Source organism: Monodelphis domestica, chromosome 6 (genome assembly GCF_027887165.1).
Source record: "Monodelphis domestica isolate mMonDom1 chromosome 6, mMonDom1.pri, whole genome shotgun sequence".
Lineage (NCBI taxonomy): Eukaryota > Metazoa > Chordata > Mammalia > Didelphimorphia > Didelphidae > Monodelphis > Monodelphis domestica.
This window is the reverse complement of record NC_077232.1, coordinates 42215550-42237708: the sequence shown is the minus strand read 5'-3', so window position 1 is coordinate 42237708 and position 22159 is coordinate 42215550. Positions and strand designations below refer to the sequence as shown.

The following is a 22159-nucleotide window of genomic DNA, read 5'->3' as shown; positions in this document are numbered from 1 at the left end:
CATCCCAATAATGCTTTGCTGCCCTCCCTATAAAAAGGAAACAAGGTTAATGATGAGTCTTAGCATACGCCTTGCTCAGCCCCCATGGTCCACCCTGTCTGCCAGGCGCCTTGCTCCCCATATCCTCCCTGTGCAGGCCAGATTTTTGGACTTGTTCCCCTCCCTGGGTCTCCTTTGTGTGGCTGTGTGGTCCCCTCCTTCCCTGTAGCTGGGCCTCTGGCTCCAGCCTGTTTTGGTGAGGACAAGGGAGGAAGTGTCAGGTGCCTGAGAAGCCACCCTTTTTCTGTCCCTAGATATTCCAACATCTTTGTCACCTCCCCCAGTCCAGACAACCTGCACACCCTGTTCGAGTTTATCTTTAAAGGCTTTGATGCCCTGCAGTACCAGGTGAGTGACTGTGGAAGCACAGACACCAGTATGGGTCTGAGTCCCTGCTTTTCCCTGGGATCTCAGGGGACGGCAACTGGACCGAGAGCTCCTGGCAAGGTGGCATCCTTTGGGTATGCCAAGCACTTCCTTTTCTGTCTCTACCTCCTCCTTGTTTTACCAATGGGCTTTAAAATGTGTGTACAGCTGTCATTGAGCCCCAGCTAGGAGGCTGGCCAGGGTCAAGGGACTTGTCTGAGGTCTTGCAACTGCATGCCAGGTTTGGCTTGGGCCCGGGTCTTTCTGACTTTAAGGCCAGAAGAGTTTAGGTGTATGTCTCTGTTTCCACTGGGCATTTCTCAATCCCTGTCCTGTTGTCTTGCCTCTTCCCTCTTCCCTCATCTCACGTTCCAGGAGCATTTAGACTATGAGATCATCCAGTCATTGAATCCTGAGTTTAACAAGGCAGTGATCCGGGTGAACGTGTTCCGTGAGCACCGACAGACCATCCAGGTAAGCAGCCCCCTTGGAGCTGGACTCCTCTTTCTGTCAGGAATGGAATATGAGTCAGGCAATGTTGTTGAAGATGTGCCCCTTCCAGACCTTGGGCCTCCTTGAAGGGAAGGCATTTACAGTGACCAAGGGTGCCTTGGCCATCTTGAAAACCTGTGGTCTTGTCCCTCTGAAACAGAATCAGTGGGCTCAGGGATCTTGGCCCACTCAAAGTGAATAGGCCTCTCTTTCCTCAGTTGGAAGCAACAGCAGGGTTTGACATGGCAGATCCAGAACTGGCTCGAACACTGCCTGGAGAGCCTTTGAAACAGGCCAGAATCTGAGTTTTCAGCAGACATTCCCTACTTTTCCATTTTAAATAGCACTTTTTTCAAAACTCAGAAATCCCCAGGAGCTCCCTCAACCTGGTGTTTGCCCTTTGTTAGTCAAAGAAGAGGCCCCTTGTGGGTGGTGTCTTTGGGCAGATGGGCCTGGCCTGCTGGGGGAGCCTCTGGTGACAAGATACTCATACAGACCAGAGGAGGAGCACCCCACGAGACTTGGACCAGACCCTTTCTTTTTTCTCTGTCGAGTACTGGTAAAAAATGTCCTTTTCTTGTTGGTGGTGTGGTGGTTGTAGATATTTTTTCTTTTTCTCTGTCCAACTAGAATTTATAAAGCAAGGAGAGAAATTCTTTGAGAACCTATTCCTTTCCTCCTGTGGTCTTTTCTTTTTTGTCCATGACTGTGGGGGGGAAAAAGAGAGAGAGAGAGATACTGGAGCATCTAGGTGGCTTAGAGACAGAAGGTCCTGAGTTCAAATTTGGCCTCAAGACACTTCCTAGGTGTGTGACCCTGAGCAAGTCAACTGATATGTAGTATCAATCCTAAGACAGAAACTGAGAGTTTAAAAAGAGAAAAATACAGAAATCTGCTGTCATATTGAGTAGGGTTAGGACCTGGATGGCTGATTTTCCCTGGGTATGATACATTCCCAAATGGGAAAACTCCCTCTACCACCTTCTCTGCATCTTCTCTGAGGGATTAAGGAATGTTCTCAGGGTCATACAGCCTATATTTGTTAGAGGAGGGTCTTCTGGCTTTGCAGCTATGTGATGTGGCCCCTATCAGTGAATGCCGCCAAGAGAGTGTCTAAGTGGAACCAATTTACATTTTTATGACTCCAAGAAGGGAGTTATGGAGGTGACCTGGGCTGGGGGAGACCCTGGATTTTATTAGAAGTGCTGTGTCTGTGTTAATTTGGGTCTTTTCCCTCTTTTTTTTTTTATCTCTTTGAGGTTCAGGCCTAGAAGTGGTGTTGGTGCATTGGAGGTGCAAGTTTTAGACATTTTTTTGGACAATGTTCCAAATTGCTTTCAAAAGTGTCCAAACCAACTCTGAGATTAACCATTATCATTGATCCTATTTTCCCTCCAAACTTCTTAGGTTTCCTCCTTTATTAACTTTGCCAGCCTGACGGGTAGAAAGTAGAACCTTAGAGTTGTTTTAATGTGCCTTTGCTTCATTGGGCTACTATTGATAATTTGGTCTCATATGTTCATGTCCTTTGATCATTGAAGTGGGAGAGCTTGAACTTTGGGCGATGTTTGGGTTAAGGGCATGGTCAGCAGCTTGCTTGACCCTCAGCACTGCCAAAGTTAAGCTGTACCTAGTGGGCCAATACACTCAGAGTCCCTGGAGCTATAAGAGCCCTCACATCCACTACAACCCCTTGCTTACAAAGGAGGAAGCTGAGACTGTATAAGTGTCTGAGCTGGGATCTGAACCCAAGTTCTCTTATTCCAAATGATACTGCTTTCTCCACTGAATTATATTTTGATGTATTTATATAAATATAAATATACATATAGGAAAATGTCTGAGACATTGCCTAGATTTCTTTTTTGGATGAGAAAACAGCTTAGACTTGCCTATAGTCACATAGTACATGATAAACCTGGGATTTGTCAATGAGTTAATCACTTTACCAGGTCTTGAGGACAACTAGGTGACTGTAGATTGAGAGCCAGGCCTAGAGATGGGAGGTCCTGGGTTCAAATATGGCCTTAGAAACTTCCTAGCTATGTGACCCGGCAAGTCACTTAACTCCCATTGCCTATCCCTTATTTCTTCTGCCTTAGAACCAACACACAGTATTGATTCTAAGACAGAAGGTAACAGGTTTTTAAAAATAATAATATACCTGGTCACATAGCTTCAGAGAAGGAATGAATGAGGGGATCCAAGAAGGAAGGAAAAGTGGGGATAAGATGGCAGAGAAGTGAAGAGGGTGTTAGGGAAGGGGGTAGGTGGTTTAGGGATGCCAACCACTGCCATAGGCACCACATGGGCTCCAGGTGCCAGCTCCCCAGGGTTATGTCTCCTCTCTTTGCCTCCTTCATAGTACATTCACCCAGCAGATGCAGTGAAGCTGGGCCAGGCTGAGCTGGTTGTGATTGATGAAGCTGCTGCCATCCCTCTGCCATTGGTGAAAAACCTGCTTGGACCCTACCTTGTGTTCATGGCTTCCACCATCAATGGGTAGGAGTAGGAGGTGGATGGAACACTTGGGGCTGGGAGTAGGATGAGATGGACCACCCACTGTGGGGCTGGGGTAGACAGACCCTGCGCCTCTCCAACCCCCTTCCCTGAGGCCAGGGTGGATGGGCACTTAGAGTCAGGGTGGATGGATTGTCCATCCATGCAATCTGATCCACTCTGTGTCCTAGGGTTGAACAGTGAAACAAAGTTCTCTCATCCTGGTAGGTGGGTATGTATGTGTGGGCAGGGGGTGCCTCATTCAGATGTTTATTCTCTCTTTGGCCTGTAGGTATGAGGGAACTGGCCGATCATTGTCCCTCAAGCTGATTCAGCAGTTGCGACAGCAGAGTGCCCAGAGCCAGATAAGTACCACAGCGGAAAACAAGGCCACCACCACGGCCCGACTAGCCTCAGGTACCCTTCCTAGAAGGGTGGAGCAGATGGCAGGGATATGCCTCCATCTAGTTTGTCTTCTGACCTCATGGAGTTGCCCTGGGGGCAGGACTCATTTCCCTAAAGGGACCCCAAGTCCAGGGAGGCTGGGAGGAGGAGCAGGACTCCAGGACATTTGTACCTTGGCAGCTGGGACAAGATGAGGGTGCCAACCAACCCTCTTCAGGCTGAGGGCTAACAAGCTGTCCTGACTTCAAGAAACCCCTGTGTGTGTTGATTGTGCCCAGGCACCATAGTGTCAGGATGGAGCCACTCAGGGAGAACAGAACAGCATTGGTGTCCTTCCTCTTCAGGCCTAGTGTTTAATGCTCATTTTTTTTCTTGCTGGGGACAGCTCGGACGCTGCATGAAGTTTCCCTCCAGGAATCAATCCGATACGCACCTGGAGACCATGTAGAGAAGTGGCTCAATGGTTTATTGTGTCTTGACTGCCTCAACATCACCAGGATTGTGTCTGGCTGCCCTCTCCCTGATACCTGTGAACTGTATCCTTTGTGCCATGAGTGGTTAGAGACACTGGGGCTGAGGTCCTTTGAGACTTCCTTTAGTGGGCAGGGATACCTACCAGGCCTAGCCCTGCCTCGAAACACCTTCTGGACCCCCACCTCAAGCATCCTTGGCATTTTTGCAAAGGCTCTGGGGCATTGAGGGTTTTTTTCCTCCCTTTCTTTTTGTTCCTTAACCCTGGGACAGCTACTATGTGAACCGAGACACCCTCTTCTGTTACCACAAGGCCTCTGAAGCCTTCTTGCAGAGACTGATGGCGCTCTATGTGGCTTCTCACTACAAGGTGATGACGAGCACTCCTGAGCAGTCAGTCCCATTAGTCTGGGCATTGCTTGGGCCACTTGCTAAGCTGCTCATGTCATCAAGGAGAGACATTAACAGATAGGGAGTGAGCACTTTCTGTGTACCAAGGGAAGACCCCAGTGCCCACCTGCCCTGCTATCTGGTACAGCAGGTTCATTGAACCTCAGTTCTGGTAGGGAGTTGGGATCCTAGTTCTAACATTAAGGAGATGTGTGCCCATGGGCAAATCACTGAGCTGCCTTTCCTTCATCTGCAGATTGAGAGGGTTAGACTAGAGAGATTTGTGAAATCCCTTGCCAGTTTGAAGTTCTATGAGTTTTTAGAGATTTTTATGAGCTCTGTCTTAAGAAGGCTTTGAACCTAAGTGTTTGTCAGAGGCATCTGACCCTTTCTGTCTTTGAGGCCTCAGGGAAGTCACTTCACTTCTCTGTGTCCCAGACAAGTCCCAAAGATCCTAAATTGTAGAGATGTCTATTGGCATTGATAGAATATCTTCACTGAGAGAATTCTCTACCAAGAAAATCACAGGTCCAGATTTTAAAAAATATTTTTAAAGTAAAAGAAAACATGATACGGGATGATGATGATGAAGTCATTTCTGCCTCTTTAGATTTATTATGGAATAGAGAGTTTGAGGTTTATGGGCACATGAGCCTTGAAACCAAATGGCCAGTTGAAATGGATCTCCCATGCCTTTCAGGACCTTTGCTGGTATTCAGCCATTTCTGAACTGTGCACAGAATCCAGATGGGAACTCAGGTTTTGAGTGGTTAGTCCATTGCAGCCACCATTCTTAGGAAGAAGAGGGTCAATTCTGGGCCATTAAATGTCCCAAGTAAGATGCTTTGTGCCTCCACTCATCCTCAGCTTTGGGTGAAGGTTTAATCATGACCTGTGTAAAGGGTGAATATTATGGTTGAGACTGAAAAAATCTAAATGTAAATGGTCACCAAGGAAAATCCCAAATCATTAAATACCCAAGTCAGCTGCCAAATTTTTATGGTGATTTAATTACAACAGGAGGAAGAAAATTTTGGGGAGGGAGAGAAGGAAAGGAGTTTAACTCAGAACCCCAAAGCGGGCATTAAGGCCTTAGAAAGCCAAGGCAAAGCAAGGGGTCAGTCCTTATCACTCATGTGACCGATCTGAAGGACCGGTGTCTGCGGGGCTCCTCCAAGCTCAAGCTCCAGGATTGAACTGAACCTCTCCACTGGAAGCCATGAGAACTCCAGAGACTGTTCTCTACCTCACTTCCTGCGTCTCATGTGCCAATGGTGGCTTAAGCTTGACTTAGGACAGCCCAGAGGTCTGTCCTTTTTTTACACATGTCTGTTGAAGGCCATTTTCCTCAGATAATTAAATCTTGAGTTTGATGCAGACCTTCCTAATCTTGTTAAACTAAGAAGGGAGGAGAAATGTAGTTTCCAAGACCTGATTCTGTTATTCCAAGTATCTATATTGTTATTGATCAGGAAAGAGCTAAATAGCATCTTCTAAAGAATGGTCTGATTAGGGTTGGAATAGTTTTGAAATTCACACCTGGGACTCTAAATTCCCCTGAAGCAATTGGGAAGAATTTTCACATATCCAGTGTGTCTACAAGTACCTTTGTGGTAGTGCTTTGAACCATCCTAATTCTTGTTTGTTAAGGAAGAGTGTTGTAGTGACAAGCACTGACTCTGGGGCCAGAAGCCCTGGATTGGAATCCTCTCTTTGCCTCTAAAGGTCTTTTTTTTTTTTTGTAGCTTGATTTCTATCATCCTGCCTAAGCTCCACCTGAAAACTCTGCATTAGCTTTGAAGTGCTTCTCATTGGTATTTGTGACTCTTCCTCTACAGAATTCCCCCAATGACCTTCAAATGCTCTCTGATGCCCCAGCTCATCATCTCTTCTGTCTCCTGCCACCAGTTCCTCCTACCCAGAACTCCTTGCCAGAAGTACTTGCTGTTGTACAGGTATAAAAGGCCTGACCCATGGTTCATGAGGTCGATTAAGCTTCTTGTGTTGGAGGTGAATCGGGGCAAGTTGAGGGACTCCAAAGAGTTTGGGTCTACTGGATTGGCTGATTGGGGGGGCATTGGGGTATAATAGGGTGATCTCTAATCTAAGTGAGGAACCCTTCAGCATTGAGTCCCGTGTTTTCCCAGAAGTGACCAAGGGCAAGAGTGCCATGGGATATACTCTAGCCTGAGCATTTGAACTTGAGAAGTAAAATTAAAGCACTTTAACTTGGGTTTGAATCCCAGCAGCCTGGCACTGAATTCTGCCACTTTGGGCAACAAAACTAAGTATACTGAGGGAAGGGTTCAGCTTGGAGTGGTGAATTTGGAGTCATGGGATTTAAGGTCAAGTCCTGTTTCTGCCACCACATGCTCTTGAGACTCCCTCCTTCCCTCTCCCCCTTTCCCTTCCTCCTTCCCTTCCTGACTAGGTTTGCCTTGAGGGGGAAATCTCTCGACAATCCATCCTGAACAGTTTATCTCGTGGGAAGAAGGCGTTTGGAGATCTCATTCCCTGGACCATCTCTGAGCAGGTGACCTGTTCTCCTTGGCTTAGTCCCAAGTATCCTTGGGTATAATTAGCAGCAGAGAAGAGGGTTTTGGTATAGTTTAAAAAAACCTACAAAGTTTTATTCAATTTTTTCTTTTATCACTATCCTGAGTGACTCCTGTAGCCCTCCCCCACTTCAGGAGATTAGTCATCATGGTGACCAGGCGCTAAAAACACATGCGCCTCTGTCTGCTCCCATAACCTACCACCTCTGCCAAAGAGATTTTTCTGGGTTTCTGAAATCACAATTGGTCACTTGCAGATTTCAAGAATTCTGAAGCACTTTAGAGCTGTTTTCCTTTACTTTATTGTGGAAGTTTCCCCCCTCAGTTCTGCTTGTTTCTGAACTGTGACTTGTGTTCCCCACACAGTTCCAGGACCCTGATTTTGGCAGCCTCTCTGGTGGAAGGATCGTCCGCATTGCTGTGCACCCAGATTATCAAGGGGTATGCATCCTCGTGTTGACTCACACCCATTTTCTTCCTTTGGCTGTAGCTTTATGGGTTGTTATGAATTACGCAGGTTGGGCCCTTCTGTTATTTTGAAGGAAAGCCTGAACTTTTTTAGCCATGGTTCAAGAGACCCCAGGAGCCCTTGTAGTGAGAGAGATTGCGCCGCCATACTTTTCACTGATGCCCCCTCTTATTAACCCATCCATCATACTCTCCTTTTATGAAAACAATTCCAGCAGTTATCTTGTGTCCCTGGGACATTCCTACGGTTGGGTCACCTACCACAGTGACCTCTAGCTTGCTCTGGTCCCATGATAAGTGGCATTGTCTTGGGCATAACAGGACATAGTGAGACCACCCTTGTCCTTGGTTGCCTTTAGTCTTAAGACAGATTAGCAGTGTTGGATGGCACTGCAACCCTGGGGAGGGATTTCCCAAGTGCCATTGAAGAGGACAGGCAAAGGTTGGGGACCCATGGCAATGCTCCATCGTATTTCTGCTTCTTTATTGTGAAGATGGGCTACGGCAGCCGGGCCCTCCAACTGCTTCAGATGTACTATGAGGGCCAGTTCCCCTGCTTGGAGGAGAAAGTCATCCAGAAGTCACAAGAAATTAACACCGTGAGCAGCGAGGTAAGGGGGCTCAGCTGGAACTGCTCCTGAGGGGCCTTGTTTGGTGAGATGATCAGGGGCAATCAGTTTGTTTTTAAAAACCCTTACCTTTTGTCTTAGAATCAATAGTGTGTATTGGTTCTGTGTGGAATGGAATTGGGGAGGACTCGTCTCCCCCCCCCCCCCCCCCCCCATGGATCACTCTAATGAGCAGACAGGAGACTTGATAAGACACTGGCAGAGCTCATGTGGCTTTTTTAGGGAGTAGGGGGGCAAAAGGGATCATAGAAAGAGTGTGGGGAAGTATTGTCTGGAGAGACCTCTCAGAAGCAGTGTCATCAGATGGAGGGGGTTACGGGGAGAGAGAGAGAGAGAATAGGACCACTTTCTGGATAGACCTCAGAAGCATTGGCCATTGATGCTCGAATTCACTCAGAATTTATAGGAATTCAACATAGTACCATCCCCTCTTTCCCACAATGCTTTTGGGTGGCCTATTTCTTTATCTTGTTCTATCCTCACTGTTTTCCTAACACTTCCAAGCCTATGGGAACATTCCTTAAGTTTTCAATTTCTCAGTTAAAATTTAGACCTGTGTAAGCTTTTTCAGGCTGAAGCATTTAGGGCACGTAGTCAAGATTATAACTTCTAGGTTTTGAGATTTCTCTCATGAAAATTAGGACACCCTAAATCTTTCTTATTGGAACCAAAAGAAGGTGGGGGCATCTCTGGGACACATTAGAAAAGAGTATATCGAAAGGCCTATATGTACACACACACACACACACACACACACACACACACACACACACACACACACACACACACACGTATATGATACTGCTTGAGGAGGGGGATTTCTCTACTCTTCATAAGGAGAGATTTAATTTTCTGAAGGAAGTTGCCAATCTATGATTACTAATACTAATAAATATATGCTGGGGATTTCATCCCATTTAGTTCAAAGACAGAAAAATGGCAAGAGCTAGGCAGTGGGGATAAGTGACTTGCCCAGGGTCACACAGGAAGTATTTGAAGTAAAATTTGAACCTAGGTCCTCCTATCTCTAGGGCTGACTCTTTATCCACCGAGCCACCTAGCTGCCCTTGAGAGCCTTTTCTTCCTTACCTTCTGTCTTGGAATCAATACTATGTATTGATTCTAAGCCAGAAGAGTGGTAAGGGTTAGGCAATGGGCGTTAAGGGACTTGCCCAGGGTCACACAGCTAGGAAGTTTGAGGACAGATTTGAACCCAGGACCTCCTGTCTCTAGGCTTGACTCTCAATGCACTGAGCCACCCAGCTCCCCCCCCCCCTTTTTTTTTTAGTTCTACTAGGCCAAGCTTAGTTGTTAAAAACACAAGGTCAGGGATCTTCAGCTGTAGTTCTTTCCATTTATAATTTAGATAAATATCTAAATGAGGGTACCTATATGGATAAATATGTAGTTGTTTATACATGTGGTTTTTCCTGGTGCTTTTTTTTTTTGCCTCAGTCTTACCCATATCTTCCCTTGGTTCTCTTTAGTCTCTTTATTCCTTAGATACTCCATACCATACTGGCATACCATCTATGGTTGGTTTAGATATCTCTAGTCTGGGCACCTACTTGGTTTCCAGTTCTTTGCTACCTCCCCCCAAATGTAAATGTAGTAACAGTAGATCCCAGTTCCTGAGCTCTTTCCTCCCTATGAGCCTTGGGGGCAAAATTCTTTTGGGGCTGGGAGAGACATTAGGGAAGTCATCTTTAAGCTGTTTGTTTTAGAAATGAGGAAGCTGGAGCCAGAGTTGGTGAGAGGCTCTGGGTCATTTTGGCACCTTAGAGACAGATCTTCTGATTCTAGAGCCATTTAAAAAAATAAATATTTGGTTTGGGCGTAAGATACTACACAACAAACATTCAAAAAGCTTTCTGCCCCACACTCACACACTCTCCCTCTCCCTCCTTCCCCCACTTCTCTCTCCTCTCCTCTCTTTCTCTAATTGTGACTGGTGAGCCCTAGGATCATAGAGTTGCAGCTGCAAGGACCCCAGAGACCATCTCGAGACTGAGGACCAAAGATTTATCGTGACCTTTTTAAGGTGGCACAGAACCTAGTCAGGTGCTTCTGCTCTATCACAGTAGGTAGTCCATGTATTCCAATATAGACAGATCTGAGAATATGACAATAGAGTACTTACCCCAGGTCACACAGTTTAAACGTGGTGGCTGAGGCTGCCTGACCCTGGGGCTCAGCACAGTGTTTGGCACACAGTAGGTGCTCAGTAATGCTTGGTTATCTTAAACTGACTGGTTCCCTGGATGAACACATGCTGTATCCCAGAAGCAGCGCCCCACCTCGGCTGAGGAATGATCAGTGACTTGCCCTAACTTTCAGGCCAGGTGGTGCCTCATTCTTTTCCCAACTCCTCCCTCAGGCTGTCAGTTTGTTGGAAGAGGCTGTGACCCCCCGGAAGGACCTGCCCCCCTTACTCCTTAAGCTGAGCGAGAGGCCTGCCGAGAACCTGGACTACTTGGGTGTCTCCTACGGACTGACCCCCAGATTGCTAAAGTAGGTCTGCTGCCTGCTCTGGCCCTGGTGGGGCCAGGTGTGGGGGCTGCCCCCTCTTCTCTCAGTGCTGTGGGGACCCTCCTCCCAGCCATCACCTTCCTTAGTTATTCCCTCTCCTCCCAGACCAGGCCAAGCCTGCTCCCTTAGCACAAATGCATAATGTTCTGCTGTCCCCCCAGGTTCTGGAAACGGGCTGGATTTGTTCCTGTGTATCTGAGACAGACACCGGTGAGTGTGTGTGTGTGTGTGTGAGTGTGATGTCTGTGTCTGTAATGCTGGTATTTATAGTTCCTTGAGGGCAGACAGGGATATCAAGTAATGGAAGCCATGTTGTTGCTGGGTTCTTGGGACTTGGGCCCTCTTCATGCCCAGCACTGCCCTGTAAGGGAACCCAGCAGTTTCCCCTTGGCCCTCATCTGACACACCAAGGCTCTGAAAAGATCTGGTCCTCTTGATGCCCAAGAGGCACGTTGGGCACCCCTGCCACTGCACTGCTTAGAGACCCAAGGCATACTCAGTTGTCCCTGCTCAAAGGCTTCTCCTGTCCCCAGGAGAGGCTAAGTATGGAGGATGGAGACTGTTGGCAGCTTCCTTCTGTGAGATCAAGTCTGCCTTACTCTTCTGTGTGTCTCCAGAGCTTCACAGAGTGCTTAGGCACTTGGTGAGCCCCTGATAATGGCTTTCCCAGTCATTCATTGATTCTTTGGCCCAAGGAGAAAGGCCTTCAAAGGGAGCCAAGATGCCTCATTCACTGGGGTTCACTGCCTTAGATTTGTGCAATGTTGAGGGTCAGTAACTCAGAAGAGGCCCATGGGACTTATGACCAGGGTGGGGTGTCTGTTTCTCAGAATGACCTGACGGGAGAGCACTCTTGTATCATGCTGAAGACTCTAACGGAAGAGGAAGATTCCGAGCAGGATCCCTGGCTCCCTGCTTTTTGGAAAGGTACAGATTGAGTGGGGTGCACGGGAAACTCCGGTGAATGGGGGGGGGGGGCAGGGGATGCTCAGCTTCTGTGGCACCAACTTGCCCTGTTCTTTGCCCCAGATTTCCGGAGGCGTTTCCTGTCCTTGCTCTCCTACCAATTCAGCTCTTTCTCGCCTGCCCTGGCTCTGAACATCCTACAAAATAAAAACATTGGGGAGAAATCCCAGGCTGGTGAGTGAATGCTTGGGTTTGAGGGAAGATGATCTTAGAACTTAATCTGGAACTGTGGAGGTTGGAAGAGGCAGAGGAGAGAGCATTATCTGGTGGAGGTCTGAACACCTATGTTCTATCCCTCCCTATCCAACCCAACTAGCTGTGTGCTATTGGGCAATTAACAATAACAAGAGCAGTAATAACAGCTAGATAGAGAGTATTACTTTAAAGTTCCTAAAATGCTTTGCCTCATAGCTTTCCTTCAAGCCTTACAGCACCCTTGAGGTAGATGGTATCCCCATTTTACAGATGAGGAAACTGAGGCTAAGGGAAGTTAAGAGACCCAGGGCTGCCACAGTGTCTGAGGCAGGATCTGACTCCCAAGTTTCACATTCAAACCCAGCTGCCTTTTTAACCACTCGGTTTCCTCACTTGTTACATGAAGATAACAATATCTGTTCCTCTAGTCGCAGTGGGTTATTGTGAAAAATCAGATAACCTTGTATGCGTGGATGCATAATGAAAAGATCAAGCATTGTTGGAATGGGAGGGATATTGAGGGCTCCCCTCTGCTTTCAAGATGGTGTCCTGCTGCCACCAACTATCATCTGCTAATCCTAGCCAGGAATCTGGGCAATAGGATACATCGTCCCAGGGAGTCATCCTTAGTAATGGCAAATGGGAGCCTGGAGAATTAACCTTCTTTCCCTTTAAAAAACAAAAACCAAAACCCAATAAACCCATCCAATGCTGGCTGATCAGAGGGAGATGGTTGATGGGCATGGGTTTGTCCTCATCTGAGGGAGGTAATGAAGTTCATTGCAGGTGGTGGACTTTGTGTTCCCAGAACTGAGCAGAGGAGAGCTGGAGGCCACCTTCCTTTCCTATGATCTGAAGAGGCTAGAGATGTATTCCCGGAACATGGTGGATTATCATCTGATCATGGATTTGATCCCAGCCATCTCCAGGATGCACTTCCTGAACCAGCTTGGGCAGCAGCTATCCTTGTCGGCCGCACAGTCGGTATGTCCATCCATCGTGTTGCCCTTGGCCCTGGAGCTCAGTCAGGATCCACCAATCTGTGGCTCATCCCAGATGCCCCTGGGAGGTACTTTCCATGAACTCTCTGGACCTTAGTTTCCTCCTGAGGGACTGAACTCGGTGACCTCTAAGCTGACCCTCAACCAGTCAGTTAGTATTTATTAAATACCTACATGTGCCAGGCATTTCTAGTGATCCAGTGAAAGACCAAAGATATTCTTACTCCCAGGAAGCTCACAGTCTAACAGAGGAGAAGACTTGTAGATGACTATGTACATGACAGATATGTATAGGATTTGGTGTAGATAATAGATGGGAGGCACTAGAATTAAAGGAAATTGTTTGAGGGTCTGTAACCCTAGGAAATTGTAAATGAATGAGACTGACTCCCAGCCATAAATCCTGTGGTCCGTTGCTCATGGAGATAGATTATTGAAGGCCCGAGTTGGGGAGAAGTGGGTCTCTCCTCACTCAGAGTCTTCTGGCCAAGGCTGGATGGCCACTTACTGGAGATGCCATAGGAGGGCATTCAAGGACAAGAACAGGTTCATTTCAGGGTGGCCTCTGAACAAAACTCTGGAGATTTGATGATTGTCCTTTCTTGGGCTGCAGGAATTAGTGAAGACTTTAGCAGTGGCTGACCCTGCTTTTCTCCAAGTTGTTGGAGAGGATTCCAGAAATCTATAAATGTTATATACCATTAGTAATTATAACCAGTATTTGTCAATACCAAATTAGTGTGGGCATCAGGCAGCATAAAGACAAAAAATCTCATGGGGAGTTTGCTGTGAGATTTTATTGTCCCCCAGGCTCTCCTGCTGGGAGTCGGCCTACAGCACAAAACCATGGACCAGCTGGAAAAGGAGATTGAGCTTCCTTGCAGCCAGCTGATGGGCCTTTTCAACAGGATCATCCGCAAAATGGTGCAGGTAACAGGCCTTCCCTTCCCTTAAAAAAATAATAAATCCATACTTCTGTCTTGTTTTTACATTACTTACATTTCCCTGTGCATCCTCTCCTCTCCTCCTCCCAGACAACCCTCCTTATCACAGAGGAAGAATAAGCAAAGCCAGCCCACCTATGGAAAGCTCCTGATGTAGGCAGTGTTTCCCCCCCCTCCCCCCCACAACTCGGGTTCTCTTGCTCACTACCAGCCTTTATTTCCTTCCTTAGTTGTTCAGCGCAATCCAGGAGAAGGCCATTGAGGAGCAGATGGTGGCAACAAAAGATGTGGTCATGGAGCCCACCATTAAGTCCCTAAATGAAGATCTGGTATGTGCTTCTAGGGGCCTTGTTGGTTCCCAAGGGCTCTAGCCCGACTCATCCACACATCTAAGCCTAGTCTCTCCCCTGGAGATTTCCTGTCCTTCATTAGTAGATGCTAATTATGGCTGCAGGGATGTCCCTTAAATGTCCTAAAGTCCCCTTGGCTAAGGGAAGAGAGGCATATCATCTTTATGTGGGTTTCTTGTATTCCCCCCGAAACACAGATTTTAGACTTGTCTGTGGAGCACATATATGTGGAAATACTTTTTCTCCACTATGAGAAAGATTGTTGTTCAGTCATTCAGTCATATCTGACTCTTGGTATGACTCCTGTAGACCATATTGATCATGGGGTTCTCTTGGCGAAGATACTACCATTTCCTTCTCCAATAGATTTAGGAAAACAGACATTGACTTACCCAGGGTCACACACCTAGTAAGTTAAGTGTCTGAGGCCAGACTAACTTGGTCTTCCTGACTCCAGACCCAGGACTCAATCCACTGAGCTACTGAGCTACCTCCAAAGGGGGAAAATAGCTGTCTCCTAAGTAGAAAGGAAGAATGTGATTACATGCATGGCACGTTAGTGTTATATTCTGCCTTGCCATTGATTTTATAAATTCAGGATGAAGCTGCAAAAGAATTCCAGGAAAAACACCTGAAAGAAGTGGGGAAGCTCAAGAACATGGACCTCTCACAGTAAGGACCTCTTCTAGCCCCTGCCCCCTGTCTCCTCCTTCCCCCCCCCCCCCCCCTTGTAGTTCTGTGTTTATGTCCCTTTTCAGGGAAGAGGCAGGAAAGGAGTTATCAGAAACTGCATTTTATTTTTTCTGGGGATCAATTCCATCAATCTTTTTTTCATTCTTCAAAGTTGGGCAAGTCACTTCCCCTCTGGGCCTCAGTTTACTCAGTAATAAGTTGCTGAACAAAATTTTCCTTATATTCTTTCTTAGCTTCTAGATTCCATGGTATTCTCTCACTTCTTGGGGTGCTGTATTTTTGCTAGGCTGACTGAAAAGCCAGAACTTCTCTCAAGTCTGACCCCAAATATGTGTTAGAACAAACAAAACAGTGAATGTTCACAGCTAGTGAATTTAGGCCAAATGAGCTGTTTGCATTTTTGGTTTTGCCAGAGGTTCCTCTTCCTCCCCAGGATGGTAGCTGCTGTTTTGAGTGTTTGAGACCTACTGTTTGGAGCTGCCCTTGGATCAGGACTGACAGAGCTCTCTAGTCCTCTAATTGTAGCCCGTTCTTTTAAGGATGCTTCATACTTTTCTGTGTCATTCCAATAAGCATTTATTAAGCACCCAGCACTGGGCCCTGTGCTCGGTCCTGGGCTTCCCTGTGTTACTGAGGCAAGAGAGAGTACATCGTCCTGAAAGTGGCATGGTCCATTGATTGCAGAGCATTCAGCAGCCTTGGAGACGCAGGGCAGGTCAGCTCAGAAAGGCCCATCTCCTCTGGCTTTGCCAGGATTCAGTCTTCTTAAGCAGTTTGTCTGGCATGTCCTGCTTCCCCCACCCCCTCCGGAGCCTTGTCTTGCTACTCTGTGCCAGACTGGAGAAAGGGTTGTGGAATTCTCAAAAGCCTTGGTTGGCCCCAACCTTGGAAAAAGTCTCTGAAACTGCTGGCATTGCCACGTGGCAGGTCCGTGCCTCCTTTCTAAGGGGAGAAGAGATGGCTCTCAGGGGCTTCTCAGCCCGTTAAGATGGGCTCAGATTCCTTGGGTCATGGAAGTCCGTTATTCCTCCTGTATGGGGATCAGAGTTCACTGGCAGCAGCTCTGGGGACTCTCTGACTCGAGAATCACTTCCTTTTTTCCTGCTACACCAACAAATGCCACCCCAGCCTGCCTGAGGCTCCCCGGCACCACTCCTTTCTCCTTAGTGGACCCTCCTAACCTGTTCACAGAGTGCCTCCAGGCACATCCTGGCTTTCACACTGAACCTCGAAGGGTTTCATGGCCATCTCCTAGGGGTGGACGGGAGCGTGAAGCCACAGAACAGTTTTCATTCCCCCCAGAGGTGACCTCGTAGAGCTCCTCCCTTGGGCAGAGTGTCTCTAGGGAAACTGAGGCCCAAGAAGGGCGCTGACCTGCCTGAGGTCAGATGGGTGTCAGCCTGACCCTGGTGGGATTTCCCATCTGCTCCTAGGCTCACAGAAGTGGTGGCCTGGGGACGTAGCTAGTCTGCCTCCTTAGACTTCCAGGCTTCCCTGCCACTCACAGCCCACTTACTTCTATCAAGACGGAAAGGCCTTTCTGGCTGCCAGCGCCTTGTCCTCTGGGGCCACACAGGGTAAACGGAATCCCTCTTTGAACAGGATTTGTTGTTCAGTCATTTCAACCCTCTCAGACTCTCCATGACCCCATTTGGGGTTTTCTTGGCAGAAATACTTGGCCTGTTAGCCATTTCCTTCTCCAGCTCATGTCACAACTGAGGAAACTGAGGCACATGGGGCTAAGGGACTTGCCTAGGGTCACACATTCCTGAGGTTGCATTTGACCTCAGGTCTTCCTGACTCCGGAGCACACTATCCTGTTCGCCTCCTGACTGCCTTCTTCACACGATAACCCTTTTGAGAGCTGGGAGGGCCCGTCCCTCCCCAGCCTCATGGACACATTTCAGGAGCCCCTCATCATGGGATGGTCCCATTCAGGCTCCAGTTTCTGTGGCATTTGGGGGTTGGAGACATTGTGGGAGGTGGGAGGAAGAACCTTCAGTGCCCCCAGCCAGAGGCAGTTCAGAGGTTCTTGTGTGCAAGGCTGGACGGGAGCAGCCCTCCATGCCACCCCGAGCGCTGGGCTTCTCCAGCAGACACAGCTGCGGCCCATTGCAGGGATGAGCGAGTGGAGCGGCTCAGCGGGTGACTCATGTGTGGCCTCGAGGGCTTTGAGCCTCGGAGGATGGGGGTGGGGTGGGGTGGGCTATAGGGGAAGGGGCATCAGGAGCTTAGGTGGGAGCGATGCCGTGAGGCTGGGCAGACCAGTGGTGCCACCCTGTGACCCACACAGGCCCTCAAGGGACGACGTGAGCCCTCCCCCTTCCCTTGGGCCGCGGCTTCTGGTCCTGCTGGACAAATGCAGGGCGCAGGCCAGAGGCGACCCCCATCTTACTGGGCTCTGCTCTCTTCAGATACATAATCCGTGGTGACGATGAGGAATGGAACGATGTTCTGACCAAGGCTGGACAGAATGCCTCCATTGTCAGCTTGAAAAGGTGAGGCCTGGAGCCCACAGGGCTGGTGGGGCCAGAGGAGGAAACCAAGGCCCGGCCTGGGAGAGGGGCTTCCCCATCCAGGGAGGAACCCCAAACTGGACCCCCAGGCCCTGCATTCTTTTTGCTGGGTGACGACACTGCTTGGCTCATCTCCCCTTTTTTGAGGGAAGGAGAGCAAAGCACGAGGGCCGGCAGAGTCGTCCTGAGTTAGTGTTTGTTCTCAACCCTCGGAGGAGAGGCACCTGAGCGAGTGGCGGCTTTTTACTTTTTACTTGTGGGAGGAGATTGGAAGCGCCCTCGAACTACAGAGTCCCCAGGCTCCCCTGGTTGCTCTGGCTCCCACACACATATGCACAGAGCTAGGTGAGGGGAATACAACAAAAATGTGATTCTCTGCCCTTGAGGAGACACTGCCAGGAAGATGCACACCGCTGCAGGGGAGGAGATCAGAGCATTGAAAACGAGGGGCATCCCAGGAGGCTTCCTGTAGGAGGGGACACATAGCTGAGTCTTGAGGAACTCCAAGGGGTGTGGAGGACGGGGAATGAGTATTTCAAAGATGGGACCAGTCTGGGCAAACACCCGAGAAAACTGGCTAACAGTGATCAGGTCCGGCAGCACCTGCCCCATTCTGTGCCTGTAGTCCCCCAAGCGGAAGGCCAAGGGGGCATCTTTCTTGTAGCTTTGGGCTTCTTCTGAAATGTCATTGTTCTCCTCACTTCTGTTTTCACTCCTTGCCATGACCAAGGATAGGAGGGGGCAAAGGGCTCACTGGAGATGGGGTCAAGAGACCCCTCTTTCCACCATAAGCGCGACTCCGATCCCAGGGAGAATTTTGTTCTGAACAGCCCTAGTGGAGCTGACCCCATCTCCCTGCTGGCACAGCAGGGATAGCGATGCTCTGTGATTTCTGGGCCAGCCTCCTCCCATCTCATGTGCCTTCTTCCAGCCTCTGGATTGCACAGGGACCCAGGCTGGCACCTGGGGTAAACCCCCCCAGAGGAGGGTCTAAGGAGGAGCCAAGTGGAGTTCTGGGCGATTGCCTCCAGATCTCATCCTCCTCCTCCTCTTCTGTATTAGCGACAAGAAGAGAAAACCCGAAGGTGAAAAAGAGCCAAGACAGAACAAGAAATTGAAGAAAGGCCGAGACGCGAGGAACAAAAAGGAAGGCAAACTGAAAAGGAAGAACTAGTCTTGGCTCCTCGCTGGGCATCTGGAGACCTGGCTGGAGACAGCATTCCCAGCTCCCTGCAGAGAGAGAACTGTCCCCAGGACCGCTGAGGGCAGAGGTCATTCTAGGGTGCTCCAAGCTCCCTCCAGGTCCTCCCCTTGACACCTGGATCTCTCCCACTCCCGTCTGGATGTGCCATAAGTTCCCCCCTCCTGCCCACAGCACCTCCGAGCCCTTCTCAGTTCACTTCCTGACCCAGCTCCCCAGGCCCGTTTCTATGCCCAGTGGAGGATCCGAGGGGCTGAAGATTCGGGCATAAGACAGGCCACAGGCATCTCACATAGGGCAGCTTGGAGTTCCCCCTAGAATGGGCAGAGGGCATGGCAGTCAGGGAGAGGTATGCCAGGAGAGCTGCCCACCCAAGCCTCAGAGATAGTTTAGGCCTTGAGGTTGTCTCTGTCCCGCAGGCATGGGGACTAGAAGCCGGGCTCCCTCACTGGTTCCTGTTTGAGGTGGGCATTCTGGGACCTTAGGCATCCCGGGGCAAGACGAGGGGCAGCAGGTTTTTCACACTTCCAATCCCAAAAGGACTGTCTTGTCAGTTGGGTATTAAATACCTTTTTCCATCCAAGCTGTACCATGCCAGTTCTTGTCTGAGCTCTGCGGCAAAGAAGAGAAAAGTGGGGAAACAGTGGACAAAGAGCTGCTCGGCCTGGTTAGATCCTGGCTCTGACACCCACTGCCTGGGAGACCTACGGCACAGTGGCTCAAGCCCCGGAGAATGGGGGGTCGCAGGGACTTGCTGATGTAAGACTCTTGTAGGGAATTTCAGCCCTGGGGGTGCTCCTGCGCCCATAGGTCCTGACCACAAAGGGTTGCAAAGAGAAGAGAAGCCTGGGTGTGGGCCCCAAGATGGACACTTTCAGGGCTTAGAAGGGCTGGATGAGACATACTCAGTGGGTCATGGATGTTGGGGCTGGGGACTCGGCATTGGAAGCAGGCAGGAGAGAAGAGTGAGAATCCTGCGCTACATAGTGGTGTCAGAAGAAATAGAGAGGGGTGGCCATTCTGGACTTAACCAGTGAAGGGCCCAGCCGTTTGTCCTGGCTGTGAACTAGCAATGGGGCCTTAGGCAGGTAGCAGTCCCTCCCCAGCCCTGTGCCTCAGTTTCCTCATTTGACAAGGAGAATCCAGGTGAGCTCCAGAGACCTTCCCCGTGTGAACCTTCCCCTCTATAAGTCATCCTTCTCTCCCTCTGTTGGCCGTTCCTTCCACCATGCTTGGTAATTCCCTTGGTGGTGGGGTTGTGCCCGACCTCCATGGAGTTCCCTCATTGGTTGCAGCCATCTTTGGAGGCTTCCTTGTTCCTGTGTTTAGTGATCCCCCTTCTCAGTTATTTTCAGATCAGTGAATCTTCACAAAGAAAGGGTGATTTCTTACCTTCCATCTTAGAATCAACACTGATTCTAAGAAGAGCGGTAAGGGCCAAGCAGTCCGGGTGAAGTGACCCATCTTTAGGGTCACAGCTGGGAAGTAGACCAGATTTGAACCCAGGAAAGTGTGATTTCAAGGGAGTTGCATCATTCACTCAGTGAAATTCACCTCAGATGAGTCACCCCATGACCGTGTGACTCGTCAATAAAGTGGAAGCGCTGGCCTTCAGGAGGGGAAATGGAATGTGGTGTCCAAGGGCCAGCTTTTCAAATTCCAGCCTTGCTCTGGCCTCCTGGGTTTTAGTCTGAAATGAGATAAGAGAGCCGGGCCTGGAGCAGAGGTCCTGGTTGAAATATGGCCACAGACACTTCCAATCCGGGTGACCCTGGGCAAATCACTTCACCCCCATTGCCCAGCCCTTTTGGGAATCAATGCACAGTATTGATCCTAAGATGGAAGGAACTACACATTTTTAATGAGGGAGTTGGAACCCCATCAAGCCCCCTTGCCCTTTTTTCCCCTCTAAACCTTTGCTTTTGAACCATTTGATTCTAAACCCGGGGCCCGCAGATTTGTTTGTATTTTTAAGAGCTCAAAATATAAGGGAGGGACTCTAGTCCAGTGCATGTTTACCCTTTTAAAAGCGTCTTCTGAAAGGGGGTCTCCAACACGGAACACGAGAAGCCGTATCCTTAGAGACGGCACTACAGTATCCTTTATTTTTCTTTGTACTCCGATCTGCAAAATGAACGCGGTGAGCCCCGACACGGGAGCTTCTTCCCATCGCCTACTTTCAAGCTTCAGAATTCTAGTTAAACACCCCCCTTCCCTCTGGCTTCTGCTGGCTAACTCCAGAGAGCTCTGATGCTCTTTGCCCAGGGATAGTGGGGTGGGCAGGGGGCAGTGTAGGGGAGGGGACCCCGTCTGCTGATCCCCAAAGGGAGGAAGTGAGTCTTGACCGTCAGGGTAGCCCCCTGGCCACCTGCTTGGCCTCAGCCTCAAAGAAGAGCTCTCAGCCCAGAATAAGGTTTCCTGGGGAATGGGAAGGCCTTTCCTAGAGACCCCCCAGCTCCCTGTGACCCTCCTTTCTGGGGCGGCCCTGATGTTGATTCCAAAGGGAAGGGGGCGGCCTTTTTCCTGTGGTAGCAAAAGGAGTGTGGTTCAAGCATGGGATAAACTTTACCCGGGGCAAGACACAGCCTCAATCCTGCTGCCTTGGAACCAGTTCTTGGCCTTGATTCTAAGACAGATAATAAGGGTTTCTCTTTTTTTTTAAAGCTGGCTTGTGGGCACAGCCCTGCCCAAAGTCGATCCTGGCACTGAGAAAGGCTCAGCCGGGGCTGCAAGAGGAAGCAGAGGCCCGCTAGGAAGGGGCCAGGAAGCTGTGAAGGGCTCTCCCAACCCCTCGGGCTCCCCCGAGTTTTAGGTGAGAGTTTGGGACAAGAGTACAAACCTCAGGGCCTCCCTCTTCTCTCTGCTAGGCCCCGGGGTGTCACTACAAAGAATGAAGCGCATCTCTTTTCCAGAATGTCCCAAAGCAGGGACCCGGAAGGAGCCAACGAGCCCGTCCCCCGTCTGGGGGCTCTCAGCCAGGCTTTGTCCGTCCCCTCCTCTCCCTGCCCATCGGACACTGCGATCCACGCAGACGATTCCTGGGGCCTTTGGGCCCGGCCTCAGCCCGGCTCCTCCAGCCTGGCCCACGGAGAGCCCCAAGTCCATCTGCCCAAAGCAGAGCTCGCCGTCTCTCCCCGAGGACCCAAGCCACGTCCCAGCCTTCCCTGTGGGGGCCGCTGTCATCCTTGACTCTCCTCCGCCCCGCCTGTGGCCAAGGCCTTTCCCTGCTAGACGGGACCTTCCCAGCCTCTGCCCTGCTGCAGACCCTCATCCCGCCATGTCCGGATGGCTCCGGGGCCCCAGGCCATCCCGCACCGGCTAGCCTCCCCGCAATTCTCTTCTTCCCGATCGCTGCCTCTCGGGTTCCGGAACTTCCTTCCAGGCTGAGCTGGACCCCCCCCCCCCCTTCTCCTGATCCCCCCCATGTGTCTCCCGTGGAGCTCCTGGTTG

The 22159-nt window shown here is 49.7% G+C and overlaps 1 protein-coding gene across 6 annotated transcripts in view; it reads left to right on the top strand.

Annotated features, from left to right (window-relative positions):
- NAT10 (N-acetyltransferase 10) overlaps window positions 1-19292 on the top strand; it is a 29165-nt gene extending 9873 nt beyond the window's left edge. For all 6 annotated transcript variants that reach the window (XM_007497256.3, XM_001380672.4, XM_007497257.3 and 3 more), the window contains 20 exons: window positions 294-387; window positions 781-879; window positions 3263-3399; window positions 3689-3813; window positions 4187-4337; window positions 4546-4642; window positions 6501-6617; window positions 7094-7195; window positions 7584-7658; window positions 8180-8296; window positions 10692-10825; window positions 11005-11053; window positions 11674-11770; window positions 11873-11983; window positions 12813-12988; window positions 13816-13935; window positions 14180-14278; window positions 14898-14971; window positions 17407-17490; window positions 18571-19292. In XM_007497256.3, coding sequence (XP_007497318.1) covers window positions 294-387; window positions 781-879; window positions 3263-3399; window positions 3689-3813; window positions 4187-4337; window positions 4546-4642; window positions 6501-6617; window positions 7094-7195; window positions 7584-7658; window positions 8180-8296; window positions 10692-10825; window positions 11005-11053; window positions 11674-11770; window positions 11873-11983; window positions 12813-12988; window positions 13816-13935; window positions 14180-14278; window positions 14898-14971; window positions 17407-17490; window positions 18571-18682 — 2170 coding nt within the window. In that variant the 3' untranslated portion in view covers window positions 18683-19292. The remainder of the gene's footprint in view (window positions 1-293; window positions 388-780; window positions 880-3262; window positions 3400-3688; window positions 3814-4186; window positions 4338-4545; window positions 4643-6500; window positions 6618-7093; window positions 7196-7583; window positions 7659-8179; window positions 8297-10691; window positions 10826-11004; window positions 11054-11673; window positions 11771-11872; window positions 11984-12812; window positions 12989-13815; window positions 13936-14179; window positions 14279-14897; window positions 14972-17406; window positions 17491-18570) is intronic.
- Window positions 19293-22159: the final 2867 nt, after the last annotated feature.